Genomic DNA, 15,263 nt, shown 5'->3' with positions numbered 1-15,263 from the left:
CTATAATTAATCATTTGACTCAGATAAAGATATTAATTATTTTGTCCAGTCGCTTATAATGGGTAAAATTCATACACATAAGAACAAATGGTCCCAGACATTTTTTTTGCATTTTATAAATGAAATGAAAATGTACGGCACTACTTTGTATAAAATACGAAAGAATAAGAAAGCTATGTATGAAACGCCTGGCATTTTTAAGTTATTTTATTTTCTATACCATAATATGTATAGTTCTTATATATTCTATGTTTAGAAAGAAAGAAAGAAAGAAAGAAAGAAAGAAAGAAAGAAAGAAACGGTTAGAAGGGCCTACAGTATAGTACAGTAGAGTTGTGTAGTGTTCTTTGGCCGCAAGCGGAACCAACGTTACACATTGGTTTCCAGACGAACAGGTATTCCGTGGACTATGACTGGGAAGTGCATCTTTCCAGCTTTGTTGTGGCAGTGACAGAGTAGAATTAACCTGCCAATGGGCGCTGGGTTTTAAAATAAATTGTTCAACTTGTTCGTTTAAAACATTACCGCAATTCTGTTGTTTATCCTGGTTTGTTTTATCCGGAGAGCTGAAGGAGGAAGAACTCCCACCATGGTAAGAGAGAGCTAACCTATTAGCCTGCCTGCTAATGTCGTCATCCAGTTAACGTTAGCGTTAGTTTAACCAGCTTAGTACGTCGTTGCCAGCTACCTGGCTAACTAAAGTGCTGGTTCTATAAAAGCAAAACAATCTTAACGTGAATTCACATATGTGCCATCTAACATGGAGCTGATGGCAGGCCGTCACAGCGCTAGCTATTGATAAGCTAGCTGTCAGAGAGCAACAGTAGTATCGCTGTTGGCAGGCCTTGTCTGTCTGTTAGACTGAGTTTAGTTGATGGTTTTCAAACTACCAACCCATACTGGAGATAATCTGGTTGCTTGCTTTAGCATGCTGGGAAATTTTAACGTTAACTAGTTACTGTCAGTAGCATTGAAATTTCTACGAGCAAAGAAGGTTACTAGAAGCAGCTATTGTCTGTGAAATTAAACGTAAATTAAAGCTAGATTTTACACAATTGCAGCTCAAAATAGCTGGCCTCTACTTTACTGGGAGTAGCTTATAATATTTAGAGAAAGTTTGCTTCAAAATATTTACATTGAGAACCAAGACGAAGGATAAATACTAATTATCTCATAACGTGATGAAAGCACTGGAAAACGATCTACAGTGATGTAAACCAGCAAGGGAATGCAGGAAATAAGCATTTTGGCAAATAGGTTGAATCTACAGCAGCTAAATAAGTGGGGATTGGATGCTCTTCTCTGTTGATTTTTTTGTAACACTTTATTTCTCTTTTTCAAAATTATTACAATCACATACTGATAGTCTATACAACTATGCCAAATTATGTCACCCAAACCACAAAACAAAGAGGACACCCCTGACCTACACCCACACGCAATAAAAGGGCAAGTAAAAACATACAGAAAGGGGAAGGGAAACGATGTGTAATTGAATGAATAAAATAAGCAGTTCATATTCCAAAAGAAATTTATTTGTGTAAGTTCATCACTGAAACAGTTCAACTTCCAAGATCTGTTTGCATACATAAACCATGGTAATTACGTGGTAGGGTCTAGTTCTAATTTCTCAACATAATATCAGTTGAATTTCCCTCTGGGATTAATAAAGTTCTTATGTATGTATGTATGTATCTATCTATCTATCTATCTATCTATCTATCTACAAGAGAGGAACGGCTGCCAGGTAGAGCCTCTTACAGCAAATATATTTTCCAGTTGCAAGAATTGCATTAGGTCTCTGATCCAATGTGCATATGAGTGTGGTGCCTCATCCCTCTACTTCAGTAAGACCAGCCGCCTAGCGATCAAAGAGACAAAGGCAATAGCAATTAATTGGTGTCTGGGAAGTTTGATTTCCTTTGGAGCTATGCCAAAAAGTGCTGTCAAAGGAGATGGGCCAAAAGGTTGGCCAAAGACCTGTGAGAGGAATCCCCAAAAATTGGTCCAATATGGATGGAGCTTGCAGCAACCAATCCTGAAACTAACGTGTGCTATGTAGAGATTTCTTTGAGACATAATGATATAAACCAATATCCACACACGCGGGCCAGCTGTGTTCCTGTTTTCACCTCTTTTCTAAAGCTTGTTGTCAAATTCCGCTCTGAAACGAGGCTCCTCCATTCAGTAGTTTTTAATTTTTTTAAAACTAGCTTGTCTCCTCCCTCGCTGTTTAAAAGTGGCCTTCACCCCCTCCCATTCCTGAAAAAACTTCTCGCAATGGTGGAATCGATGAAGCGAGCGAGTAAACTTGTTAAACTAGTAAACTTGCTACCTACCTCTTCACTTGTCATTGTGGGACATGTAACCTTCAGCGGGAGAAACGCCTGGCAGGCGTCCGTAGGTACGGTTAGCTTAGCTACTAGGCTAGCCGTTATGGACGGTGCTTTGCTAGGTTTGTCCTTAGGGGCCTCTGTAGAGCAGTAGTTTTGCTGTGCTTTATTTACAAACGTGTTGCGGTTTCTGTCACCTTCTAGTGGTTAGAAAATCGCTTATTCCGGCTTTAACTAACTCAATTCCACTTTTACCTAAACTACATTTATTTACAAAACAACATGAACACTATTCCTATCCTGAGTCATAGCATATTTGAAAACAACATCATGAAAACCAAATAATATGGGACCTTTAAAGTGGATTCTGATGTATTACAGTATGTTTCTGTATTCACCATAGGTCTGTAGGCAGAGGGGACCCCTGATCACCACTTGAACTTGGGGGGTAATCCAAGAACCCCTAAGCTTTCATCTTTACCCCCCTACTCCTTCTATGGAGGACTGAGGTTTCAGAGCCTCATTCCAAGACATTGTAAAGCGGACTGAGTGGAAAGGGCAGCCATCATGTCATCCAACAGGAGCCAGAACCCCCATGGGCTGAAGCAGATTGGCTTGGACCAGATCTGGGATGACCTGAGGGCAGGAATACAGCAGGTTTGTGTACTGGTGATGTCATGTTGGCTTTGGTTTGATGTTCATCCCTGGGTCAATTCCAGTTTTGTTCCTAGGTAGCCCAAAGACCTCTAGATGTTTCTGTCATTCGTTTGCATTCACTTGCATCTTGAGTCCAAATTCAACCTTTTCAAAACCTTGGAGAAAATCTTGACCACATACCTTGAGGCAACAAGTGGTAAGCTTCAAGATTCTCTCTTGTAATTTGAATTCTGTGCACATCATGATGAATTACAGACTTGATCCATTCTATAAGTGAGTGTGAAAGTTTTAAATGAACACAGTACCTGATTCTACACAAGGAGTAGCATTGAAAATGGGTAGGGTGACATATTTATTATTTTGGCTGGCAGCAATTATTCTGGGCAGGTAAATTATTTTAGTTTACCAGTCCTTGGCAGGGGAGGTTAAAAAGTTATTTTTTGACAGAGAAGAATGCTTGTGCTGTAGGACAAATGAAGAACGAAGCCATGGTATGTGGTCAAGTTTTTAATGGGTCACACACAAGTCAGTGTTGAATGGTTTGCGACCGAATTTGTGCTTGATGCAATTAAATGCAAATTGAGTGACATCTTGAGGCTGTTCGAGCTATGTCCTAGGGCAAGTTTCAGTGCTAAAATTTTGTTTGGATATTTTTTCTAAGAGGGCCACATTAGACAGACTCTTTTTTTGTGAAGGGTAAGTATTTTTGAGTGAAAATTGCTATGTCTGACCTGCAATTCATAGTAAGTGGTGTGTGTTATGGTTTTATTCAGATGTATGATTTTTAATCATTCATTCATCCATTTATTCATTCTGTACAGCTACAATATGCAAGTTTTCTCCCTCACCACCTATTGTACTCTATAAAAGGTGACATCACCTGGCACCAAAGATTAGAAGTATTAGACGGCAATTTCAGTAGCATGGTTTAGTAACTCTTTAATTTTTTTTCTTGAACTAGGTCTATACCAGACAAAGCATGGCGAAGTCACGCTACATGGAACTCTACACGTATCCTTTCAACATCTGACTAGGAAGAAAGTAAAAAAGAAAATGAAAAATGAAAAAGAAAAAGCAAAAAGGAGTCCTGTGTTCTGTTGTGTCCTTGGTGTCCTGTTGTGTTACTGGCTTAAGTACAAGCTTTTGTACAAGTTTAAGAGGCTCATTCATAAAATTCAGAATAGCGGAACAGAATAGTGGCGCGCCAAATCTGCAACCCAGTAATTCATAAATTTACCACAGCTGTGAATACCGTAATGGAGCCACATTAGCGCTGGTTAAGATGTAACATGTTAATTAAGCTTTACATATTTAACACCTTGTCCACGCCTGTGTGCCGCATAGACATGTCAGAACGAGGGATTTTTTAAAAAATATTTTCAATTTATTTTGATGGGCAAACATGTATTTTTACAATATACCATCTGGCCAGAGCAGGTGGAATTTTTTGCGGCAGGTGTGCTTTTATGTATTGCTTTCACAAAATGCAAATGATCAAAATGGGTAGGAGTTCGGGGAAAATGTTCACGCTGATAACGTCCTGGTATTTCACGTTTATGAATGAGAAAACACCCTACCGTGACGGTATCTGCCCCTAACGTCACGCTAAACCTGCCGGTAAGTTTTATGAATGAACCCCTATGTGTGAATGAAAATTTGAGTGAAAACTCTTAAAGGGAGGGCCAATTAAAATATGCTATTTCTCAAAAACCAACTGTACCAAAACCAACCAAAACTGTAAAAACCAACACAAACTGCGAGAATCAGCTTCTTGTCCATGTTGCCTTTTCCAGGCGAACTATTGTTTATGAGACAAAATCATATCGGTAGAGAAACAAGTGTGGAAATCTGATCAGCTATTGATAGCGGATGGTCGCAAAAAGTTCATCCAACTTTTCTGCACCAACAAGCTTGCTGACCGTCCACACATCAGCCGAGCTGCTCTGGCCGCTCAGCTCTATAGGAAATGAAAGCACTTCTGACTTGTCGATCGTGCTCGCAGTGCGAATGCACAGTAATGTTGAACAGTTGGCTGGGATAGTAACTGTGGTGCTTAATTTGATCAAGAAGTGTGACTGAGATGAGAAATCTTCCACTTTCAACCTAAATGGCTTAAATGAACGAGGCCATAGATGGTAACAAACATTCTTGGCTTTATTTCTGCTGTGTCTTATTACCGAGATCCTTGTGGCTGCAGTTAATTTCCCCTGCTTCTGTTTGTTAGCCTTTACCCAATGTCCACCCAGACATGTCTATAACTACTGTACCAGTGTTCACCAATCTAACCAATCACGGGGGGGCGGACCCCCGCCATCCAAGCCTTCTAAGAAATCCCCCACCCCTGGTGGGGCCCAGTTTGTTGGCTTGGAGCTCTACAAGAGGCTGAAGGAGTTTCTCAAGTCCTACCTTATCAACCTGCTCAAGGTAAAAATAAAGGAGAACGGCAGTGTGGCTGTGGGAGTAATTCTTTGGGTAGTTTGTAGAGAAAGATTAAAGGAAAAATCCACCCTCAAACACTTAAACATTGTTTAACAAATACACACAGTGTCATAGATCCGAAGCACCCCACACAGTTCAGCTGTATTGCGGAGAGGAGGCCACTGAATGATCCTGCTCAGTGTGTTGTCTGTAGACATTACCATGGCTCCTAACGGGCACTAGGGGCCAGATAGGCTAACTGTGAGGATGTGAGTAAGTGATTTACTTTGCAGGTCCATGAGTTGCTTCGCATCTAAAAATACAACTATTGTTCGTGATGTACCTTGCATTTCTAGGCCCCTTTTTGTTTTTGGATGGTGTATTTTTCACATTGCTGTGGATAACTGGCCAAACATAGATATGACGTCAAGTCAAGATATTTTCAGTGCAGCTACAATAGAGTTTAAGAGAAGAAAATATGTGAGCTATCTAAAACATCAAGAGTAAACATCATGTTTTGGTGTCAGTCCCTCAGAATCAAAGAGCAAGGGCTTCTTTCTAGAGCTGCCATTTTGTACTGACGTTTAAAATCATACAGGGAGAAATCCATCATAGCAGAGGTAGAGATACTGATTTCTCCACTGACAGTAACCTCAATAGACCATAAGGCAATGTAGCCACAAGTCATGTTGTGTTTTGAGTACGGGGTGTGGCTATAGATTTTTCTCGACTGGAAAACCTCACTTTCTTGCCATCGCCATTGCTCTGTCACCCACAGTTGAATGGAACAAGTTCAGGCATGTTCTCTGGAGGTTGTTAAAAGGCATTCTGGAGAATGTAGGAAACCACTAACTGGAGTAGAAGTAGATCATGCAGGTTGAGGAAAAGTGGGTACTGCAAAAAAATAAATTACAACATTTCATCACAAAATAACCCATGGAATGCATTGAACGTAACAATGTAAGAGTATCTGAGGGTGGAATTTTCCTTTAAAGTGGCAGGTTGGTTACCAACAGTGCTCAGTACAAGTGACCCAATCTGTTTTTATTGCTATATTCTAGTACTATGGAAAACACATTTCTGTGAGGGTGTAAAATTGTAAAAATCTAATATGCTAATGTTCAAACCTGTGTTAACACTGGTAAATATTTGTTTACAATTTTTCTCATTTGTTACTCAGAATTCATTTAAGTTATTGTCATGGGTCCCTTCAGAATTGATAATATTTTGCCTACTTACAAACTTCCATCCCTCTATCACACCACACCCAACCCATTCCTTCTCTTCGTCCATCTCCACTGCTCTCTCTATCCCTCCACCCAATCCTACTTTTTCTTCCCTCCCTTTGCCTCCTCCTCCCTGGTCAGGATGGGGAGGACCTGATGGACGAGGGGGTGTTGAAGTTCTACACCCAGCAGTGGGAGGACTATCGTTTCTCCAGCAAGGTCCTGAACGGGATCTGTGCCTACCTCAACCGCCACTGGGTCCGCCGGGAATGTGATGAGGGACGCAAGGGCATCTACGAAATCTACTCGGTGAAATGACAATTTCTTATTCCTCCTCTTCTCTTTCTCTCTTTTTCTTTGTGTTCTTTCCTTTTACCCTTTATTTCATTTCACTTTGCTTATGTTTTTCTTTCTTGTCTCATTTTCTTTTTTTGTTTTGGACAGATTTCTTTTAGATTAATAATATGTCTTGGCAATGATTTCTGGCATTTACAAAATTACCTGATTGCTAAAATGTGGGCACTATAGCACTTAAGTGGAAGGTGCAATTCAGGAGAAACAAGTTCCTTACCTGTAAGCTCTTTCCATTAGATTTTGCAGAATCTAAAGCTGCACTATGCAATTTTCAAGTTGGCGGCCCCAAATGGCAGCCAGAGGTAACTTCATCAGAAATTCCACCGTCCTTTGGGGTATCTTGATAACTTGTATTTAGTGCTGGGCGATAAAATGATATCGATAATTATCTCGATGAAATTTTTCTACATTTCTAAACACAACCAGCTCAATAACTTTTGATGATGACCATAGCAAAGTTCCTCATCCTTGAAAGTTATTTTCAACTTGGGCCTTATTGTCCTAGTTTATACCATCATGACTATTGATTGTGTTCAAAATTTCAGCACTTACTTCACTGTAGGGCTTGATGTAGCTTCAGTTACCCGGGAGAGCTGCTGTCTAATACACTCACACAGCGCAATAACTCCACAATATCTCCAACCACTCTCCAACCATTGAACCCAAAAGTGATTAAAACATCTCCTTTCAACACAGTAACACTCGCACTGCAGTTAAACACAACTTCAAATAGTTGCGACTGAACAATTATCATGACATTTTCAGCCATATCGCCCAGCGCTGCTTGTATTTTACTTTTTCTTTTAAAGATGCTCATAAAACATTTTCCAGTCTTCACTCTCTGTGTGAAGATTTTCCACCGGTGTCCATACTGATACCAGAATTTAATTTGGGAAAATAGGGTGAATCTATGGAGTGTCAATGAGGGGAGGTGGGACGTTCTTTCTGTTCCAGCCCTGTTTCATGATTTAGGTTAATAAGACAGCTAATTGTTAAAAATCTTGCCTAGTGCAGCTTTAAATTTAATCCCTGAAAATGGCGCTCTATCCGTATCAGGTACCAAATGTTTATGGAACGCTTGTTAACTTTCTTTTCTCCCCGTTTAACTCCTTGTTAATTTTCTTTTCTCCCCGTTTAACTCCTTGTTAATTTTCTCTCTCCCTGCAGCTTGCTCTAGTGACATGGAGGGAGTGTCTTTTTAGGCCTTTGAATAAACAGGTGAGTCAGCGCTAAAACTCAAGATCTGCTACAGCTAGTATGGCTGTTTTGTGTTACTTAAAATTATGTTACGCCTACGTTAAAAATGTGGAAAGTGATTTTACTGAATTAAAGTCATTTTCTGTGATGTCTAATCAGAGCAATCATTGCCTTATTTTTGCTCTATTGTCAATTAATATCCAGTTTCTGTTGTTTTTTTCCAACTGAGCTTTATGTTGTGATAATTTCAATGAGTATGAATTTTGTGTTTTGTGTCCAGGTAACCAATGCTGTACTGAAGCTGATTGAGAAGGAGCGTAATGGAGAGACCATCAACACCAGGCTCATCAGTGGAGTGGTTCAGTCATACGGTAGGATACTGGTTTGAATAGATGTTACAAATGTTGTTTGTAATGTGTTTCATGATGACCCTGATGAAGGCCACAAGCCGAAACGCGTTGGTCTAACAATAAAGTTGTTCTTTATACTACAAGTGTTGCAGGAGGTTTGACCTTTTTAGACCTTTTTCCCTTCTCCATGCACCTTGGAAGTAGGTGAAGTTGTACCAGAAACCCCGAGTGAAAACATTTAAATTATTTACTTCCTCTTGTCATACAAGTTTTGGTGATGTTAAGATTAAACTCCTCTCAGATGTCATTAATCTTGTAATGATCTTTTTAGCCTGATTTCTCTCATTTAATCTGAGAAAGGACACTTTTACCCCATTTCCATCCACACCACTTTATTGACTTTTTCGGTGTATATCATTTCCAATTCCTGTTGGAGTAATGTTTCCAGAGTGGGGTTGGTGGTGTTATCTATTTGAGTATTCAGTTTATTTATCTCTTCAATTCATTTATTCTTCTATAAAAGAGCCTGTCTTTTATTCCTAGAGGCCCATTTAATTCAATGTTCTCCGAAAGCATTTAAATGTGAGGATCAGCAGATCTGACATTATGGAGAAAAAATAATTTATAAATAGTTAAGTTTTTCCTACAATTTTGCATTTTCTAGGATTGATTAAAATTCCGATAACCAGGCCCTTTAGGATACTATATGAGTCTATGATCCAATCGTGAGTAATCATAGTCGTTTGTGACACTAGAAACTAAAGTATATGAAATTAAAAAATAATGTATTTGGCTTGCGTGCCTACTTCTTCTCCATGTATATCTAATTGCATCTGGTTTTTCAATTTCCAAATATCTGCTAAATCAAAATTTATTTCGCTGATGATCTAAAACTTTTTTTCAACACCTGAAAAGGAGAAAAATTAAAGAGACACAATGTGTAATATTTGCTTAATTTGAGCACAGTGAAAGATTTTTTCCAATGCACAACTTGATTCGAGGGCCAGGGATTCTGCACAGCACCAGAATGCTATGTCAAGGAAGCCTTCCTTTCCTTGCCTGCTCTTGTGATCTGGAGCGGTAGTCAATATTGCATTATTTTTTTTATTAATCCTGTCTCGCTTTCACCTGTCCAGTGGAGTTGGGTCTGAATGAAGATGATGCATTTGCTAAAGGCCCCACGCTGTCTGTGTACAAGGAGTACTTTGAGTCCCAGTTCCTGGCTGACACTGAGCGCTTCTACACCAGAGAGAGTACCGAGTTCCTCCAACAGAACCCTGTTACCGAGTACATGAAGAAGGTGGGTGGTCTGGCTGCTTGTACACATCTGTGAGCAACTTGGTTGATGGGTCACTCTATTCTGACTGATTATGATTGTGGACAGTGTGAGACGGTCTTATTGCATCTACTGTATGTAGTGGTCTGCTGCTAGTTTTGAACTGGCAAATCATGTATTTTTTCCTGATTTTAATGAGTTAACAAGCATCCAAGCATCATTTCTGAGACATTTATTCCTGTAGAATTTCAAATAAAAGTTTTAGAGAACTGGGAAGCTTTGACTCGCTCAAAAATCACATATGTAGGGAAACAATGAAGTGTCACCACCGCAACATCACCGCAAATCCTGCTAGTTGTTAAGTAGATAGATGCATAGTAATTACCTAATTAGTCCTTGGTATTGTCCAGTACTAAAAGGTTAAGCAGTCAGAATCGCTATTGGACCATCTGTTGTTTCTGTCTTACCAGGCGGAAGGCCGTCTTCTAGAAGAGCAGCGTCGTGTTCAGGTTTACCTCCATGAGTCCACTCAGGATGAGCTGGCCAGGAAGTGTGAGCAGGTCCTCATCGAGAAACACCTCGAGATCTTCCACACTGAGTTCCAGAACCTACTGGACGCTGACAAGAATGAAGGTATGGGTCTTAGGGATACGCATTTTCAAATTTTTTTTTTCACAAATAAAATGGTGACATGAAGTTTTGAGTCGAAAAGTAAAAGATATATATATTTTTTCATAGTCACACTGATTTCTCTCAGTGTGGGCAATTTATCTGCTCCCGCCGACACGTCCATCTGAATTAGACAAATGGTTAAGAAAATCTCAATGAAAATCACACCAGTTGCTTGATCAGATTTAAAAGAAACTGAAAAAAACACTATGCTAGCTTACTTATTCCTATGGGTGACAATCCAGTTGGACGCGTGCCGGATCGAATTATCTAATCAGTTGAGCTCGGGCTTTGTCCGTTTCACGAACGTGGATTAGGATTTGATTAGTCAATCCCGCATTAAATCATCTCTGATAACTGTACACAACCCCTCTGCTACAAAGGGGAAAGCGCTGTTTCTGTTGCTGTGTCTTTAAGGCTCATGAATATTAACGACCCCTCTGTTCTGATTGGTTAACCGTTTCAAGAGTGAAATGTGAGACACCACAACCCATTAGAACAGGCAGCTACAGGTAGGGAAAACTCTCCGGTAATAAACAATGACAACCGCTCAACCGCTTTGAAAAAAATGCTTTGTTAGTCTATTATTTCTTACAAAAATGATAATGAGCGAACCTTTGTGACGCCACAAAGTTATGGAAGTCCACACGGCTCGTTTAGAGGCTTGCTTTTCTAATATGGATTGTGTGGATTTAGGTGGCTACCGTGCGTTTTGATACTTTTGCGATGTTTAGATAGCACATCCAACTCTATAATCAAAGATGCAAGGGAAATCCTGTTTTACACGATATGGGACCTTTAAGTGACAGAGTCAATGTACTTTTACAGTCACATGGCCAGTAATGCCTCCTATTCTGATATGGCCAGTATGCCACGGTCTATTGCTCCTCTCGCATGGCCAGGCGAGTGTGGAATGTGGATTTTCTATTCATAAGGAACTGGAGGTTGAGAACTTGTGCAAAGAATCTTTAGTATCACAGCGCATTATTGTTGAATATGTTAAATATTTTAGAAGACTAGTCTACATTACTAGTAGCCGTTAAGTATAACTTTTTTTTTGGACCAAATTTTTATTAATTTTCAACAAAAAACTGCAGACATACAATCAGTTAAAAAGGTAAACATAACATAGCAGAAATATGATGTGCAAAAGAGGTTGACATTTTATACTAAGTACAGCTTAGAAAAAATAAACAAATAAAAATAACATTAAAAATAGTAGTAATAGAAATTAAAATAAATAAATTATACAATTCTAATAATAATAATATTGGCAAAATAAAAATGTATATATAAAGATGTACATGTGCAAATACATACATAAACTACATACTCACATACACACACACACATCCATACACACAGACACACATGCGCACACACACACACACCAACACACATACCTTCGCCACCCAGGTAGGCCTATATATATAGAAATAAATTAAGTCAAAATTTCAAAATGATAAGCCATACTCTCAGTATTGAAATCAGCTGCTAGCACCATATCTCTGAATTCACCCGTGGCAGTACACTGAAAAATGTCTGCATAGTAACAAAAACAAACTAAAGAAACAAAACCAGAAAAGAGAACGGTCAATAAGGAAAAAACCCACCCACTCTTCCCCAGGACCAAAAGGAAAAACACAAATCCATTGCATTCAGTTCAGAAGATCTTTAAGATCCTGCACTGCTTGGGTCCAAAGCCTTATGGTTCCCTCCTTTGCCCCATGGATGCGCGCCGTAGACAGCTCAAGATAGACTACATCTAGAAAAGTCAGCACCCACTGCTGCAGAGTTAGCGCGTGTGGCGGTTTCCATCTGGTAGCCACCATCTTTTTAGCGGCCGTAAGACCGGACAAAAACACACGCTCTTGAGATTTTTGTAAGTTAAGTTGAGAGAGCTCATTTAAGATCAGCACGGACGGGGCCAGGGGCACAGTCACCTGCAACATAGCGGAGAGCTTATCCGCTACCAGCTCCCAGAACCGCGCCACCCTCGGGCATTCCCAAATCATGTGGTAAAAGGTACCAATTGTACCCACAGGACACAGAGTGCATTTTGGGTCAGCCTTGACCTTCATAATATAAAGCTTGCGCGGAGTCATATATGTCCTGTGGATGAAATTGAAATGGATCTATTGGTGATCAGGGCACCTGGACGACTGCCTTACATTGGCCCAAACCATCTCCCAGTCAAAATCTGGCTCCAGATCAGGGATATCAGCTCGCCAAATAGAGTCTAGCGACAAGGGAAAACACATTTTCTCTAATATGTAACCATAGACTTTAGTGACCAGCCCTCTTGTGCCCCCAACCCCACATAATACTTCGAGCAGTGGATGCGCTTTAAGCAGAGCACGCCAAGGGACCCCGTAGGTCTTCATGGCAGTCCTTAATTGCAAATAAAAGTAAAAAGTGGAACGCTGTAAATTAAACTGAATAGACAAATCCTCAAAAGAATGCAGGCCATTGTCTCCACAAATGTGCTTAAATTTGCGAATACCCCTGTCGTACCATTGACGACATTTACCTCATTTAATGGGCCGCTTGCCAATCAACAACCCATCATTATTAAAGATAGGAGAACATGGATTCCAGTTAGATGACACACCACACACTTTCGCTGCTGCCCTCCAAACCACAATCAGCTGAGATATTATTGGGCCAAAGCGATGTTTGCATTGGCTTGCGGTTGTGTTGGAGAACAACACTTCGTACAATTTTAATGGGAGTACCAAGAGCTCCTCTAGAGCTCGCCATGCAACCTCAACTGTGTTATTGTACCAGCTGGCCAGAGGACGGAGTGTGAAGGCCCAGTAATACAACTTAAAATTAGGGAGGGAAAGCCCCCCCCGCCAATCTGTCACGCTGTGTTGTAGATAGTTTGAGACGAGGGCGCTTTACTCTCCAAACAAATTTTGTAATTGCTGACTGCAGTCTGTCCCAAAAACGGAGTGGAGGTGGTAGGGGCAGCATTGAGCTAACATAATTGATCCGGGGAAGCACGTTCATTTTAATGATTGAAACCTGAGATCTGAGAGAGTTCGGCAACGCAGTCCATCTATCAAAATCACGGGTGACTTTAGTCAGAGAGACCTCAAAGTTGGTTTTAGCAATGGTCTGCAGAGATGAAAAAATCTCAATACCCAGATATTTAAAGTGGTTGACCACTGGTATAACTGAAGGCAATGTTAAACATCTCATGGGTTCATTCATGGGTAAAAGTGCTGACTTTGCCCAATTTATCTTATAACCCGATATGTTACTGAACTTTTTAAAGACAGACAATGTGTTAGGGATTGACTGTTGGACATTGTCAACATAGAGCAGGACGTCGTCCGTATACAAAGATATGTGATGTCGGGACCCGGATATGGTGATGGGTGTTATAGCATTATCCTGGCGTATTGTCTGGGCCAGAGGTTCCAGAGATAGTACAAAGAGCAGCGGACTTAGTGGGCAGCCCTGCCTGGAGCCCCTGGCTACGTTTAATAAAGAGGAGCAAATCCTGCCCGTCAATACCATTGTAGTCGGGTTTGCATACAACAACCTAACCATGTGTATGAAGATGGACCCGAGGCCCATAACCTCCAACACTGACCAGAGGTACTGCCACTCCAGGCGGTCAAACGCCTTCATGGCATCTAGCGAGAGCACCGCTGCAGGAGAGGGAAAGCCGGAAGCACCATTAATTATATGCAGTAACCTCCTGACATTATCCGATGCCAGCCTGGATCTGACAAAGCCAGTCTGGTCACAATGAATGAGTCTGGTCATAAAAGGTTGGAGTCAGAGCGCAAGAGTTTTTGCGTAAATTTTGATATCAGCATTCAGGAGGGACAGAGGCCTATAATTTGCACATTCTGTCTGGTCTTTATCTTTTTTAAGCAGGAGTGAAATTATGGCAATATTTACGTCTCTTGAGAATGATCCCTTATTTAGTGAGAATTGAATCATGTCCAAAAGTAATGGGCCTAGACTGTCCCAGAAGGTGGTGTAAAATTCTGGGGGGATACCATCCAGACCGGGGGATTTACCCCTACGCATGTCCTGCGCTGCCTCCCTAAGTTCTTCAATGGTGATAGGAACGTTCAGTGAAGACGAATCTTCCTCTGACAGCTTAGGCAATCGAATGTTGCCCAAAAGGTCATCACATGCGCTCCTGTCATGGACGACCTCCGAGCTATATAGGTCAGCATAGAAGCTGCGGAACGTTGTGTTAACCTGCGTCGGATCAGAAAGAATACAACCATTACTTGCTCTAATGACGTTGATGTCTGATAGATGCTCATTGGCTGGGCCTGGCTCCATTAAAGTAATAATTTTGCCGTGTTCTGTGTATTAAAAATTCTGCACGTCGTTTAAGGATAGCATTTATCTCTTTTTTAACTAGCTCACGCTGAAGAGCAACACCATCATCAAAATTACGTTGTAACGAATCGTCCAAGTCCGCGAACTCAGACTCCAGCATACGAAGCCTGGCTGATCTAATTATCGTAAGGGTGGATGCGTAAAATGTAGTGTTGTTTCTGATGAAACCCTTTGTAGCATCCCAAAGTATCCTTGGGTCATCAACAGAGCCTTTATTAACGTTAAGGAAGTCTTTTAGTTGGGCCGTAAACTGGGACTTAAACGATTCATCGCGGAGTAGTGTGGCGTTAAAGCGCCACCTAGGGGCTCGTGATGGGGCGGCACGTAATGAAGCCAGGCAGACCACTGCCTTATGATCAGAGAGGGTAACAGGCAACAGTCCCACATCCTTAATTTTATGGAATATGTCCTT

General features: G+C 40.7%; 1 protein-coding gene across 1 annotated transcript in view; it reads left to right on the top strand.

Moving 5' to 3' along the window:
* Positions 1–413: 413 nt before the first annotated feature.
* The window catches only part of cul1a (cullin 1a), a 36,374-nt gene continuing 21,524 nt past the window's right edge, over positions 414–15,263 (top strand). The window contains exons 1-9 of the mRNA XM_071925961.2: positions 414–592; positions 2,737–2,990; positions 3,952–4,001; positions 5,237–5,414; positions 6,776–6,943; positions 8,156–8,206; positions 8,466–8,556; positions 9,672–9,835; positions 10,282–10,444. Of these exons, the coding sequence (XP_071782062.1) occupies positions 2,901–2,990; positions 3,952–4,001; positions 5,237–5,414; positions 6,776–6,943; positions 8,156–8,206; positions 8,466–8,556; positions 9,672–9,835; positions 10,282–10,444 (955 nt within the window). The 5' untranslated portion in view covers positions 414–592; positions 2,737–2,900. The remainder of the gene's footprint in view (positions 593–2,736; positions 2,991–3,951; positions 4,002–5,236; positions 5,415–6,775; positions 6,944–8,155; positions 8,207–8,465; positions 8,557–9,671; positions 9,836–10,281; positions 10,445–15,263) is intronic.

This window comes from Centroberyx gerrardi, chromosome 13, assembly GCF_048128805.1.
Source record: "Centroberyx gerrardi isolate f3 chromosome 13, fCenGer3.hap1.cur.20231027, whole genome shotgun sequence".
Taxonomy (NCBI): domain Eukaryota; kingdom Metazoa; phylum Chordata; class Actinopteri; order Beryciformes; family Berycidae; genus Centroberyx; species Centroberyx gerrardi.
The sequence above is the reverse complement of the archived record's forward strand: the minus strand, read 5'-3'. Positions and strand labels throughout refer to the sequence as shown.